Raw genomic sequence first — 15,762 nt, forward strand, 5'->3', positions numbered from 1 at the left:
CTTGAATGCAATCAAATTTCAGCTTAGCATCTCTTCCATTCCTTTATTATGAGGCTCAAGGTTCGGCTGGTTTTCTGACAAAAGATGTCATTCATTTAAAACATATGACATTGAAGTTTTTTAATAGTTCATTATTTACAGCTCCTTCTGATTATGAGTGACATGGACCAAAGCACATCTCTTTCAGAACAGGGGTAGTAACTTCTTGATACCCATGCTGTGTGTGGAGCCCACTGTGTTTGTTAATGGATTGCATTTTAAATGGTTGTATTGCCAACGAATACTCTTGAGTAGCCTAATTAAAGCATTTCTGTTGCTCTATGATCCTATCTACAGTCTAGAAGCTCAAAGATCTCGTCACAAATTTTTGTCACAGTTATATCAATAAAACATTATGTATTTAAAAATATGACTTTCCCACAAGCAGTCTATACAATGGTATAAGATAATTTTTTATGCATTTAAGGTGGAAACTTCACCAGTATTTGATACAATAGGAACAAATAAACATAGTTTGATATATATAGTCAATAGTTCTCATAGAGAATAAACAGTCCTACCTTCCCCAGTGCCATGCCATCCCATTTGCTGTTGCAAATTCTGCCTTTTTTTTTTTAACACTAGGTCAGATGTTGCAATATTGTACAACGATCGTTCTGTTCTTGAAAATCATCATGTAAGTGCTGCTTATAGACTCATGCAAGAAGAAGAGATGAACATCCTGGCAAATTTAACCAAAGATGACTGGAGGTAAGACCTACTCTGACATTCAAACTTAATTCCAGTATTTAAAAACAATAAAAACCACCAGGCCTTCCCTGTGGGGTCTATTTTACGAGTTCAAATTACAGGAAAAAACTTTGGCACTGGAAGGAGAAATGGATATTTAGAGCTTAGGGAAGGCTGCTGTGGTGTAAAGAAATACTGTTTGGGAGACTCCATATAATTTTCCAAGTGAGGTTGTGCATTTAGGAGGCACAGTGTTGGACTGTGTGGACAGTGTCTCAGGTGAGATAGCTCTTCAGGAAAACCACAGTGCTGCCTCTCTTGAGCTAGGTTACCTTTGTCTAACAGTGGGTTAACACCTTGGTGCAGAGTCACACTCTGCCGCCAGCTTGAACACTACAGCCTCTGGGATTTCTGCTGTGTAACATAGAACAGCATAGTCACATCTTGGCTAAGCATTAAAAACTGAATTATCCGGAGAGTCCAAAAATAATAAAGGCCCAGAAGCACTACAGAAATCTCTCTTTTTCTTCTTCTTAATTTTAGTGTAATTCCTGAAGAAAATTTGACCAGCTGAAAGAATCAGGATCATAACTGATACGTCACAAATACTAAGACCTGTAAAACCAAAATGAACAAGTGTTAGAGAGAAGACTTTCTCCGTTATTAGAAAGGACACGTTATCTTTGTATATCTTTGATAGCTACATACAGCACTTAAAATATGAGTCTTCTGTGTGTTTCTGTAAACATAGTTATTATTCAGAGATCCTAAAAATGACTTTTAAATAGGTGAACTGTGAAGTCAGAGAGAGATGTTGCCCTTCCAGGAAAGTCTCCCACTGTGAATGACGCCACCATGAATAACAAAGCTATACTCTGCTTTGTTTATATTTTCACAAAACTATGCATTTATGAAGGAATACATGAATGCTGGATCAAATTTTGGGGTGGTGTATATTTACAGATGAAGGACCATTTTACATGGTAGATTTACATGGTTTTACTTACCTACACGATCAGAACACCCCTAAATAAAGCATGTATTGAATGTAAGTCTGCTGACCCTTTTGGTTTTCAATTCATTATTGTTCTGTAGCTACTCCAAAACACTTAATATTAAAGTATTTTTAATTTTTTATTCAATACAAAGTGAGAGAGGAAGCATATACTTTTTCATTCTCGTAAAAGATTTCTTCTCAGAGGATACTCATTTGGATTTAGTTATCATAAAGTTTGTGTTGTAAATTTAGTTCTGGAGAAAGATCTCTCAAAGTAAATTGTAAACTTCAGCAATAATTGTCATATACACCTAGATTTTCATTGCCAACATGAGTCAGCCTTGCTCTGCTTGAAACTATTTTGGGCCTGTTAGTTTCGGAGCTGATAGGTCTCTGACCCTATTTTCGCTTGTCCTAGCTAGTTAGTATGGAGAAAATGATTGTGCCAGTAGACAGCCATCAGAGGCTGGTATTCTGTCTTTTAAAACCATCATTGTAGAGAGGTAATGGTTTTCAAATCTTCAGGCTTGTTGCCTTGACTACATTTTTTGAAGTATTGTGTCATGTATTTTGATCATATTGTGTCCTACCAGAGAATGCTTCCAGGTAGAAAGGGGCAGATCTTCAGTTGAATTTCAGTTCAGGACTAGATCAAGGATGGCTTGAAGACACGTATGTGCTTCCTCAGTCCTGGCTCCTTCATCACTGCAGACCACCATAAATGAGTATAGTTTGGGAATCCTTGCAGCAACATGCAGTTGCTCTAACTGACAGAAATCTGACTGCCAGCTAGTACAGTGCATCCCAGCTGTTCCCTTTTGATATGTCACTGGGGAAGAGTGATAGGATGGAAACTCCAGTGAAAAAAAATATTTCCCAATGGAAAGAGGAGCCTATGGTTTCCAAGTGTGTGGTGTTTATACATAGTGCTCCTATGGACTGCAACAGAATAAAGGGAAAAGTGTGATAGATTGTCTTCACATTTCTGAAGCACACTCTTCTCTGCGTAGATTTCTCGGTCTGGTCTTCCCACAGTTCTTTTTCTTTATATTACGGACCCTTTGCTCTAACTTCTGTTGTATTTCATTTCTCCATGGCTTTTGAACCTATGATAAACTACCACGTTCCTTCGGAAGTTGCTCAATCAAAGACTAGGTGTGTTTGCACCTGCTTTTCAGTCTCCTCTCACTGTAAACCAGTTTGGATTTCCTGGAGGATTTGATTTTAGATTTGTGAATTTTGTGTGTATACAGTGGCTGCACAGATCCAGTCCACTATTATATGCAGCCAGTTTGAAGCTGGTAGTATTTGGCAACTAGAGAAAGTAGAATTTATGTTCTCCTGTTGGAGCTATTCATTACAACTTAGAAGAGATATAGGAACTGACTAATAAGCTCAAGCAACTAAACGAGGACACTCAGTTCTGTGTTTTGTCACTTAGCTAGGCAATTACAGTCTGTACTTTCAAACAAACTGGTAACTTGCAACGTGCCAGTCTGAGAACCTGCACAACCTGTTGAAATCTGATACTTAATTTAGAGAGTCAGTCATGGAAATGATGGTTTCCTGGTATTCGTTTCTAATATCCAAAAATACCTGTTACTCTGTCATCAGATACAGTTGTTCCTTGGTGCAATGACAGATCTGCTAGGCACTTAAAAGAGGTTCTTCAATTTTCTGATTATTACTAGAGTGGACGTCTTAGATCTATACTGAAATTCATGCTGTTGGACTAACAGTTTTGAAGTTTGCACTGAACCAAATTGGCAGTAAATTGAAACGATAATTTGTTCAAGTACATTAAAAAGTACTTCCTGGCACTGATTAATTTTTTGACTACTATCTGATCTCTTTTCTAGAGTTGCAGCAATTTCATTTTTTAAAGTTTAATACCCCATCCTATTTAAACTGTGGTTCTGCTAATTATTTCATCAAGATGAAGCAAAATGACTGAGAATGACTTTATAGTATTACATTTTCTTTTCTACTTGTTAATGTTAAGAAGATACATGCACTAATAAACTGTCAGCTTCAATTAAGTTTAACATAGGGCTTGGAGCTGAGCAGGGAAACACTGCCAGCATTCTGATGAGGGTGTCCTTTGTGGATAACGCATGTGACATTCATAGCCATTTCTCACTCTTTTCTCAACTCTGAAAATATATTCCAGTCTTCCATATTGTCTTGTTTCTCTCACTTAGCACCCCTAAATAACCAAATAGGGATCCCTTTTTGTCTCCCTTTCTCCTTTGATTTACAAGGCTTCTGGTGTTTAGCACCCCATGTGTTAGTCAACAGTTATAGGTGGTCAGGTGGTATTAGTGTCTCAAACCATTCCAGTCATAAGGCATACAATGAGATATTGCCTGATTATATAAAAAAGGCTAACAAAACAATATGCATTATATACAATGCATAATGAACACCTTTTCTTTCACAAATTCCCTTGGGAGTCTTCTGTCTGAGGAAAGCAGGATTGCTATAACTTGCAAGATGAACCTTATGTCTTTGGTTCCCAACTTGCTTTTGCTCACCTTAGCCTGTTCCTTCATTTTTTCATTAGTTTCCAGCTGACTAAATGTCTCTGTTGTGGACAAACCCAGGTAAAGCTGGTTTCTGTTTATTGGTTAACTACTTTTCTGAGAAATTCATGTGCCACTCCTGGTTTCTTGTTTATTACAGCATTATTCATGTCATTTTTTCACATCATCTTGCATCTGTTTTTTTACAGTATCCTATCCATAGGACATATGGATATAGGAGGGTTAAGAAAGGATGACAGCACAGAACATGACAGTTTATTTAAGAAAAATGGAGATTGTATACTCAAAACCAGTAATCTTCCAATTGTGGGCCCCAAAAAACGGCTATGTGCTGTATGTGAATGCTATTACCACTTCCCGTCATAGAACTAAAGACAACACCACTTACGTCTCTTTTTGCTGTGGTAGCATGAGCAATCCTAACTGTATTATCCTGATGCCTGTAGCTGTGGACTGCTTAATGAAGTGGGCAGAGATTTCTGTCCAGGAGTTACCTATGAGACTGGCTGAGGTCACCTTCGATACGGAAGTTGGGAATGGTTTAAGTCCAAGACTAATCTTCTGTGCAATGGTAGTAGACTGAGCATTCGTAGCTCTATTTAATGTTTACCTGCCAGTTCTCAATTTTCCATCCCTGTGTTGGTGATGGATGGGGGCACAGGCAGGAAACAACTGTGGACTGTAGTTGGAGAGCCTCTTCTTTGCTGTTAAGCAGCTTTTTAGTGGCCTGAAATCTTCAGAAGTGTGTGAGGAGGACAGTGCTACATTGTTTGATCCTTATTCAGGTGATGGAGGTAAGAACTAGGGTTTGTCTGCTGCTGCGACAGTGTGAGTAAACTGGAAACAGCATTTTGCTTCTCTGTGTGTCTTGTGTAGTAGGGATGAGCTGATTTCTGATTACTCTTAATAGTTCAGACATGGAAAGTTCCTAGGAAAATCCTCCGTAAAAAGGGAAGTGATAATTAATTCAGTCTCACAAACAACAGGGTTTAACAATGCAGAGCCTTCAGTTTTCATGCAGTGTTAGCTGTTCTTTTTCTTTTTTTTTTTTCAATGGGCTTGACTGTGTTTGAAGGTACAGTTTCAAAGCAATGTGGAGGAGGAACAGTTGGGATGCAAATTAATTAGTATCTTATTATGAGGTCAGATAAGGTAAGACATTTTCTAAACACAAGTTGCTATGGCTGCATATTATTGAGTAGAAGTGAGAGGACTGAGTCTTTATCCAGTTACATCGAAGCAAACCAGGAATAAGTACACAAAAATCAATGAGGAGTATCAGCTTAAATGTGCAATTAATTTGGCTTAAAAGCAGTCTTGATAGTTTTTATAACAAACTGTTCTAACGGCCCTAAAGAAAACTGCAACCTACCTCTTTAAAACATAGTCCTTTGAAAAAAATGCATTGTTAAGTAAATCAAAGATATGAATACAATATGAAAGATCAGTGAGAATGACTAAAGTAGGATTCTACTGTTGTAATTGATACTTAGATGTCCTTAAGATTAGGGGTATGCTCATGAAGATATATGCTACATAGTCAAAGATTTAATGTGGTGAATTATCCCCAATAGACATATAAGCAACACTTGCACAGAAGTCCTCGTAGGCCATTTAAAAAGCGTCTAAATAAAGACCCAGTAGACTCCTACATGGTCTATATACAATCTTTCTACATCAAGGAAACAGAATTTTCCAAATCAGTAATTTTTCTTGACAAAATTAATATACTTTCATATACAATGAGAATTAATACACTTTCTTACATGATTCATGTTTTACTATTTTCATATTCATTTAATAGAAAGTTGTTGGACAAGCCAACATCTCTGACCATAATACCAAGATGTAGATAAATTATAAATCCCGAACTTGTTCTGATTCATGAAATAAGCATTAAGGTATTTTTGAGATGAAGAGTAGTTTGTCATAGTGTTCATATATTGGTATAATGTTGATAGTGTTTTGGATGTAATACCTCTTGCTCTTCTGAGTGTTTCCACAGCCTTCTTCCTAGGTTTGGTGTTATGCCTGCTCTGCACTAATAAGAGGGTGGTAATAAAAGACAAATATATCCTCTTGTGTGCTGGCAAGCCCAGAGACCAACTGGTTTTTGAATACTCTACTGCTGGAAAAATAAGGAAAGACTTACAATGAGTGACAGAACTGCATGCAATTTTAGTTTATACACTAGAAAAGAGGAATTACAAAACAGTGTGACTCTGAAATAATGATTGCAGAGTGCATTTTCTGAATTACGTTGCGTTCACAGAATCCCTTTAGGATACAACGTTCAAGTTGTTAATAATTTATTTAAATGCTTTTTAAAATGTAATAAAACCTGTGATGTTGTTTAGAAAGTCATAAATTAACCAAGTACTGCTTAAACAAATGTACCATACGTAGAATAAATGAATTGTAATTAGTCATTTTACTTTTAATTATTCTCAGGGAGTTGCGTAGCTTGGTCATTGAGATGGTCTTGTCTACAGATATGTCGGGTCACTTTCAACAACTTAAAACGATGCGACATACTCTACAGCAGACAGAGGGGTAGGTTATTTTCCATTCTGTTCATTATCTATCGTCTTTTAATGAGCTCATGTACAAGAAAAGAATTTAAATAGTTGCTTTTGTTTTGAGATAATTGGAGCATGTCCTTGAATTGACAGGGTAGACAAAGCCAAAGCCATGTCTTTGATTCTACATGCAGCAGACATAAGCCATCCAGCAAAATCCTGGGAACTGCACTACCGGTGGACCACGGCCCTGATGGAAGAATTCTTTCGACAGGTGCCATTTTTAAAATCTTTTAATAAATGTAGTTCAAGAAGCAATGGTTACACTATTAAATCTTTTCGTAAGTCTACCAGCAAGGATGCTGTTGGTTGTGACTGACAAGCATAGTCAGTAGTATATGTGCCTTACTCTTCATACATACCACTGACATTAATTCAACTTTTATGTGCGTGAATAAGATGAAATTGTTATAGCTCTATATCTATTTCAGCTGATACTAGGATTCTGAGTGTTGTAGTGTTTTTTTTCTTTCAATAATGATATAAGTTGTCAAGCTGTTTTCATTCTGTAAATAAAGATCTATATATGCTTTGAGTTAAAAAGAAGCACTAGCATGGTAAGATGAAGGACTTGAAAACAGGAAGATTTCATGTTCAGCAAAGGAGGCAAAAAGTTGTCTCCATTTCACGTCTCAGAAAGCCTTCCTATTTCTTTTCCTTGCCAGTTCTTGCCATGCATACGCCTCATAGATCTGAAGGTTTTGCTTTCATAACAGCCTGATCCAAAGCCAGAGGTTAGACGGTATTATCCTGTTAATGCTGTGGCCATATATCCTAAAACAAAAATGAAGACACATCTTCATGAAAGTCTTTTAATTTCTGTGAGATATTGAATTCAAAGAGAAAACCCAGTGGGTGCTGGTGTCACTGCTGCCATTTTTTCACTCACCTCAACAGATGAAAAAAAATAATTTCTCCAGAGGGGGAATACTCTCACAGTAATGAATATTTGTGACCATGTGCATTTTTAACATAACAGTTACTGAAATACGATTGATAACCAAACAGGTTTTGAAAATGGTTGATACAGATGACGGAACAGTGTATGTCTTGCTCATCTTGATGGTCATTATTTTGCTATATGCTGACATTTTCAAATCAGTTGGGTCACACTGGAAAAGGGGTTAGAGAGTGAGAAAGTCAGTATGTTAAACCATGAGGTTGTTAGGCCCATCTGCCCTGGAAAATTCTTGCTCAGTTCCTAGAGGTTCTTTATACGAATTCACAGTAGGGAGCATCAAGACATCCTTGACTCTGGGCTTTGCACTGGGGAGACATATTGGAGAGCTGGTGCTTTAATCTAAATAATGAATGAACTAAGTTTTGTGGAAATACTGAGTAGAGTAATGAGTTTGTGTCTGCTTCTGTAAGTGGAAATGGTGAGGATTTTGAACTTGAGAGGAAAAAGGAGGAGCAGATTACCCCAGATATACATGACTTGAAAAGGTCATAAATGGCCAACTGTAAAAACATTTTAGACACAGAGAGACAGACTAGACAGAGCCCATGGGACAGTGAGGCAATGTGTTCAGTCAAGTGGATGTAACATTAGCACTAAACAGTTCCACACTGTTTGCTGAGTGCCTAGAATCAGCTCATGTTTTAGTTATTCCTTTATGCTTTCATTAGAAGAAGTAACTGGATCCCAAATAAGCTGCTCAAAGAGTTGAGAAGGCATTTAACAATAGAATCAAATCACCTGTATTTCTGCAACTCAGCAGTATAAAATGTGAAAGTCTCTCAGGCTGTAGAGGAGTATGCAAGGAACTGAATCCCTCTTTATACGTACAACCAGGAACAGCATGTGTGGAGTAGTTCTAAGATGTTTAAAGTGTGATGAAGTAACTGGTCGTATGTAAATAGCACTGAGCAGGGCAGACACACTAGGTCTCCTGCTTCCTAGATGCAGTGGCTTGGTTGTGCGTCCTCTGGTCTGGTGATCTGAGTGTGTGTGGTGGAAATCTCTGGGATTTCCAAATCTGTGTCAGCCAAGATGAAGTAGTCCAGTTATACAAAACCCACTGATTCCTCCTCTTCTTTTCCTTAAAAATAGTAATTCAACTACTTCTACTGCCTTACAGGAAAAAGCAACAGAGCCTGAAACCGCCGATGCAAAAACTATGCTTTAACAGACAGCTTTCAAAGTAGTGAGCACCAGCAAAAAATGAACATTCACCTAGGCAAAAAACTTTAACTGCAACTAACGGTTAAAATATGTGCCAGTGTTAACTTCAGGGAAAAAGTCAAACAACACTTTAGGTTTAAAAGCAACAACTACAGAAAGTGTGTATTATAATGCCAAGGAAAATCTGAGCTACTTGTTTAAAATAGAAATACACCCACTCATCTCAAAACCTTAAAAATAAAGAAATACATAGTTCAAGTCACTCAAAGATGTATCACAGCTCCTACAACATTCTGCTCTCAGTCTGAATAGATCCAAAAGCACAGAAAGATAATTTATCCAGTGAGTTCAGCACCTGGGCAAAGAAGTTTTTTTACTGGTTTGATCTTTATCTTGATGTTAAATCTCATGAAATTCTAATGAACAATTTAAATATCAATGCTGTGTCCGTTATTACAATTTACTATAGACTTAGACTTATATGACATTTAAGTATTCATTATATATATATTCATTAATTGCAAAGTAATTAATAATTGGGTAAAGAGCCGCTTGAAAACATTGAAAAATCCAAACTGATTCTTTGCAAGTGTGGAATTTTCTCTTTTTTAATACCTCGTTAGGGGTAGATTACAAAATTAATATTGCTTTAGAAATCCTGTATTCGACAATGGCTGAAATTGTTAGAACTACTCCAGTTTATATTATATTACAATCTGGTTCCTACATTTACATGGAGGTACCATTAGCACTGCTCCTAGTAGTAAGTGTTCATATGTTCTTCTACACTCTGAAGTCAAATTATGAACACTTGGGCGTAGAATTTAAAGGCCATAGTGATAAAACTCCCCACTTCCACACGAAACAATCTGCGAGCTACATATGTTCCTGTGGCTGAAGTGGTTTTATTGGTATTATAGTTCTAAACTTTTCCCAAATCTAGTTCAATGATATATGATAAAAAGACTAAGGAAGGTTGATACTGCCCCCTTCATCCATCAGCTTCTGATGAGATCTTTGGGAAAACAGTACGTTCATGTACTGCTCCCCAGTGAATGATCATGAAACAGCACTCTGCGTGACTAATGTAATATGTAGAGCAATTTTACTTGGAAAGACTAGGTTTTCCTGTATCTATGATGTCAGTGCATCTGGGGGCCAGATTTGTCCAGCAACACAAATTATAGCCTCCTTTGAAAGATGTCCCTTCAGGTTTTTTTGCACCACTAGACTTTCTTTTTGAGCTTTTGCAAGGCAGTTGGTCTACCATGCTGAAAATGGAGATAACACCCCCCTGTCTGTTAAGACTGTCATGACAAAAAAACCTCTTTTAATGTGTTTAATGTGTTGAAATATTTTCAGAACTAGGTTGTACAAATCATTGTTGTAATGAAATTGAGCTTGTGCTTCTTTATGGCTTCAGCAGCAGAGAGACATGCCTGCTAGCGAGGCTGGGTTCAAATCAGATTGTGCCCTTGACCTACGTAAAACCACTGGAGAAATTTTACATGTTAAGTAAACCAATGTAATAGAAGGAAACACTTAGCATTTGGCATACTGTTACAAACAAGTCTAAATATCTCCAATCCCATTACATCTGGGATCAGCAGGACTAAACTGTGAATATTGAAGGACTTCATATATGTTAAATCTCATTGGCAGATGCCTTGCTCTTGAGGAGAACTTGCTTGCAATAAGTTCCTTTATATAAAAATTGTCAAATAAAAGTTAGAATTTTGACTTGTATTTTCCTGAAAATTTAAAGATAAGTAATGAGGATTGTTTTGCCTGTGGCTTTTTATTTAGGAATATAAGTGAACAAAGTAATCTGTTGAATAAATACTAAGAATGTTCAGATTCCTTTGTCTCTCTGTGTCTCTATCAAATATGTGCTTATAATATTAAACATTGTTGTTTGCAGGGAGACAAGGAGGCTGCTTTAGGTCTTCAATTTTCCCCACTCTGTGACCGCAAATCTACTTTGGTAGCTCAGTCCCAAATAGGTAATGACAAGTTGTGGTTTTCTTTTTCTTGTTTGTGTAGGAGCATGTAAAATCATGTGGACATTTCTTACACACATTTTGAATTTTAGATGTTCCAAATGCCATCATATAGAAGGTATTTCTTTGCACCTATCTGTTCACCAAACTCATATGCTCCTACAGCAGAAATGTGCTGGTCTCAAAAGAACATGAAGTAATTTCAGCATATGTGATGCCAAGTAGGGGTGGGAGCGAGATTAACCAAAGTACTGGACATGAGCCCAACTTTTACTGTACACACTTTAGAGTTTGGTAGATCATGTCTTCAGACTGATTGACTCTTGCTCAAGAACTCACAGGTCTGTCTCTACTACAATCCGAAAGCCTGGTACCATTTTGCAGATGCATCTCAACTTAAAGCTAATTCATACATCAGATCTCCAGACTGCAGTTAAGGCTGTCAGTGTGGCAGGGTCAAACTACACAGGGTCAAGCCTCCTTGGGTTGACAAGGACCACTGCATTCTGTTCCCATCAATCTTCATTGCATTTTGGTCAACATGGCCAAACTTCAGCTTCCCATTTTCAGAAATGAGTGTCTCTGCTCTCTCTATCCCTGTTTCCATCAGCAGTAATAAGGAAATAAAAATTGGTAAAGATCACTGGGGCTAGTTACAAGGAGATACCCTAGAAGCATACTGAATAAAGCAGTATGTCCTGCCAACAGCTGTACCTTTATGTGAGTGAACACAGTACTCAGCGAGAAATTCTGTAGGTGACAGTGTCTTGAAGTGAAGCATGCCATCCTGCCTGATCTTGTCACTCAAAACGTCCTTTATTCCATTTCACTGGGACTTGAAAGGCAACGTGCTTGAGCGTCATACCTACTGCAGGAGGGAAGCTGGATCCTAGGCTGAAGCACTGTTGCTCACCATTGTGCTGTGTTGCATGGTTAAAGTATGAAGACATCTGGAAATCCATTGCTAGCTCAAGTTTTAGCTTTTTTTTTTTTCTGTTAAGTGCTCAGCAGAGAATAATGCTTCATTCTCTTACTGTGTCATTCCATACCTTGATGAGCACTTTAAAATGCAAAAGACATTGTTCAGAGCTGACATCTCAGAACTGTGGGATGAATGCTGTCTCCTAAGGATATTACTTGTTCTCTTCACTGATTTGACAGAACACGCCTACACACTATGAAATAACACTTTACCTCCACAGAATAATAAACAGCAGTTTGAAATATTAACTCCTTGGCAAGAAGCTCCAAATGGTAAAAGAGACAATATGACTTCTAGCCTTCTGGCTCAACAGTAGCTTCCCTTCTATTCAATAATTAATATTCATTTCAAATGGTAGGTGTGTTCTGCAGTGCATAAAATTTACAAGAAAAAGGAATGAAAAGCTGTAATTATTAATATCTAGTTATATCTGTACAGCTTCAGGTGGTTTTGGGTTTAGTTGTGCTTTTTTTCCTCAAGATTATACTAGTGGTATCTAGTATATTGAATCAGGACTACAGTCAGAAAATCAGCCTGATATCAAGTATTTATTTTTAGGTTTGAGAGCTGTGGAAATGTAAAATCTTATTTTCTCTCTTTTTCTTCTTTAGGTTTCATTGATTTCATAGTAGAACCAACATTTTCTCTTCTTACGGACTCAATGGAGAAAATTGTTATGCCTCTTATAGGGGAAGCGTCAAAATCTGAAAGTCCTGCATTCGGGACACCCAGGTATGAATATACTGTTTAAGTTAGTTTATGTTAGTTCAATAACTAATAATGTCATTCTCAGAATTATCGAAATTATTTTAACAGTTGGAAAAGTAACATAAATAGCTGTACAGTATTGCCACCATGTGGTACTGTGTTGTATTTGCAGTATGCTATTACTCCATTGATGGTGAACAATCGTGCATAGAAAAGGCAAAAACACAATAACAAGCAGAACACACATGTATAAAATATAAAGTTGATTTTCTACAGCATATCTAATAACAGGGTTTTTTTCCATTTACTTTAATCTTTGCAATAGATTATTGAAGTTCCTAGTTCTCTTATCTTGAGCCATTTCCAGTATAATTTTAATTGATGGTACCAAAAGTAATTCTTTCCTTTCTGAGAGCCAATTGGAAGTGGAGGTGGTTTTTTTTCTGTTTTTTTTTTCCTGTTTTTTATTATGCTGTAGGTCACTTTCCTTCCTCACCTTTCCATTTTAGTATCATTTGATATATACACTTGAGACAAAATTGATTCCACTTATGTTCCACTTGAGATATGTAAATACTGTAGAAGTGAGATGCAGGGGGGAGTTTGTCCATCAAGCTCTTGATTTTTGCATCATGATAGAAGTTGTCTATAAAACAAACTAGCTATGACAGACAATGTTATCTGAGTGACTCCACACTGAAAGCATGGTTCAACAATCAGATGCTGCTTTTACAAATATTGCCTTTAGATCCACTTTACCACATTTTTTTTTCACTTTAAAAACGTAATTTGAGCTTTCACTGAGGCTATTATGATAACGCTGCAGGGCAATTTTTCAATTGCTGTGCATTAGTTAGATTTTAATATCAAAATGATGAAGATTGCTCTTTTCTAATCATAAGTTTACTTTACATGTATTTTGGTTGCTAGAAGCAAGTAGAAGTTACTAGAAGTAGGTATTTATGACAGTGTTCTTAGTGTTTTGGGGAACAATGCTAAACTAAGGCGTTCACAGAATCACAGAATGCTGGGGATTGGAAGGGACCTCGAAAGATCATCTAGTCCAATCCCCCTGCCGGAGCAGGATTACCTAGATCATATCACACAGGAACGCGTCCAGGCGGGTTTTGAATGTCTCCAGAAAAGGAGACTCCACAACCTCTCTGGGCAGCCTGTTCCAGTGTTCAGTTACCCTCACCGTAAAGAAGCTTTTCCTCATATTTATGTGGAACCTCCTGTGTTCCAGCTTGCACCCATTGCCCCTTGGCATTATTGATAACAAGCTTGTTTACCTACTCACTTCTTCACAAATGTGTGATTAGCAGCTGCAAATCTTTAGTAGCCCCAGGCTTCATTTTCGGTTGATGTTCATGACCGAGTCGTAGATGAACAAAAGCTTATGATCCAGCAAAGCTTCCTCATGTGAGGTGGAGGATAAAGGGATTTTTTCTTAGTGTGGAATCGAGAACTACACTTACAAAGAGAGTGCAGAGCCTATAGCCTGATACAGAAATGTCTGAGCCAGCAGAGTTGCACAAACACTATGGGTGGACACCATGAGTATATGGTGTGACATTCACTGTGGTGCCTGGAAAACATTAGAATTATAGCCTATTCTTTCCATTCTATCCCATTCAACATCTCTGGAGCACACAGAAATTGCAGTTAACTCTTCTTGTGCGGTTCTCACTGATATGTTCACTGCAACTATGTTTTCTGATTAATGGAAACCCATTTGTATGCATATTAACATCTGTGTTTGGTACCAATAAGATAAACTATGCAGCATAATTGAGTAAACAAAACCTGGTATGACATGATTACCTGTACAAGGCTAGAAATAGGTCTGATTTTTTAATCCTAAGGAATAAAGAGAGTTCATTTGTTTTTTCCCACCTTTACATGTATCTGCATGTTCACGTACAAATAATCAATTTGACTTCTACCTTACTTTAGGTGTAAGGTAGCTGCAGTAGCTCTTAAGTAGATTTTAAAGCCACTGTTCTAAAACCTGCTTTGACTACATGTAAAGGCATGTACCTTGAAGAGAATTTTCAGCTGAAGCTAAACTTACTTACCTGTCATATACTTTCATGTCTTCCTATTTTTAAAAAACAATTAGATATCTTTCCAGGGAGCCACAAAGATACCATTCACTGTTCAAAAACACAGCTAAGAAGCTGCTCCAAAATGGCTACATAAACATTCTTTCAAGAACCAACTTACAAGTAGTGTATTTTCATCATCTGTCACATTTTTTTTCAAGAATACCCTGGAAAAAGGTCCGGTAAGAATTAGTCCCAGGTTACAGCTTCATGAGTTGAAGAAATGTCTTGTATCTTAGGCACTCTTTGGTGAAAACTATTATTTCGAGTTAGTGATTGCAGGTGGGTCCTAAGGAATTTGATTCAAATTAGCTGTTTGTGTATTATTAAAATTGCCTGACTGTGTTCATAATTTAGGGTTTTTTTCCCTTCTGCAGCCAAAATAGTTTGGGAGCAGTAAGCAATGCTGAAGCACAAAGACGACCCAGTTTTAAAAGTACAAGTGATGGAGGGACTCACACAGAAAATTCTCTAGCAACTGCAGACCTAACAAGCTTTAAGGACAACTTGATGAAGATCATTCAAGCAAACAAAGAAAGGTGGAAAGAATTAGCAGTAGAAGGTATGGTATACTAAGGTGGAATGTTTTTATAGGTTACTCCCTCAAATGTCCTCTACTTTCATTTTTTAATTTCCTTCAACATATAAAAATACGTAGTTGTCTTGTATTCATATATTTTAATGTTTATTTAGATGGTGCTGTTTTGCACTTCCAGGAGGCATAAAGAGATGTAGGTGGTCAGGGGATGAGAGGAAATCTTAAAGCCTGTACAATAAAACTCTGTGCTGCTCAGCTTATCTTTAGAGGTGTGGTTTAGAAATGTGCATTCTTGCACATTTAATCATAACTGATACTGACATCTGCTTTAAATGCCAAAATCAACAATTCAAAATAGTATGTGCTGCCACATTTCTTAAGAAGCGTAAAAGTTGTACTTTGCTATTAGAAATGCTGTTTGTTCCCCACTGTATGGAACAAAATTCAGTATTGCAT

General features: G+C 37.2%; 1 protein-coding gene across 3 annotated transcripts in view; it reads left to right on the forward strand.

Annotated features, from left to right (window-relative positions):
• Positions 1–15,762, forward strand: part of PDE1A (phosphodiesterase 1A) — a 103,449-nt gene that overhangs the window by 64,945 nt on the left and 22,742 nt on the right. For all 3 annotated transcript variants that reach the window (XM_068407230.1, XM_068407229.1, XM_068407228.1), the window contains 6 exons: positions 625–750; positions 6,721–6,822; positions 6,942–7,062; positions 10,895–10,976; positions 12,567–12,687; positions 15,146–15,330. In XM_068407230.1, coding sequence (XP_068263331.1) covers positions 625–750; positions 6,721–6,822; positions 6,942–7,062; positions 10,895–10,976; positions 12,567–12,687; positions 15,146–15,330 — 737 coding nt within the window. The remainder of the gene's footprint in view (positions 1–624; positions 751–6,720; positions 6,823–6,941; positions 7,063–10,894; positions 10,977–12,566; positions 12,688–15,145; positions 15,331–15,762) is intronic.

This window comes from Nyctibius grandis, chromosome 9 (assembly GCF_013368605.1).
Source record: "Nyctibius grandis isolate bNycGra1 chromosome 9, bNycGra1.pri, whole genome shotgun sequence".
NCBI lineage: Eukaryota > Metazoa > Chordata > Aves > Nyctibiiformes > Nyctibiidae > Nyctibius > Nyctibius grandis.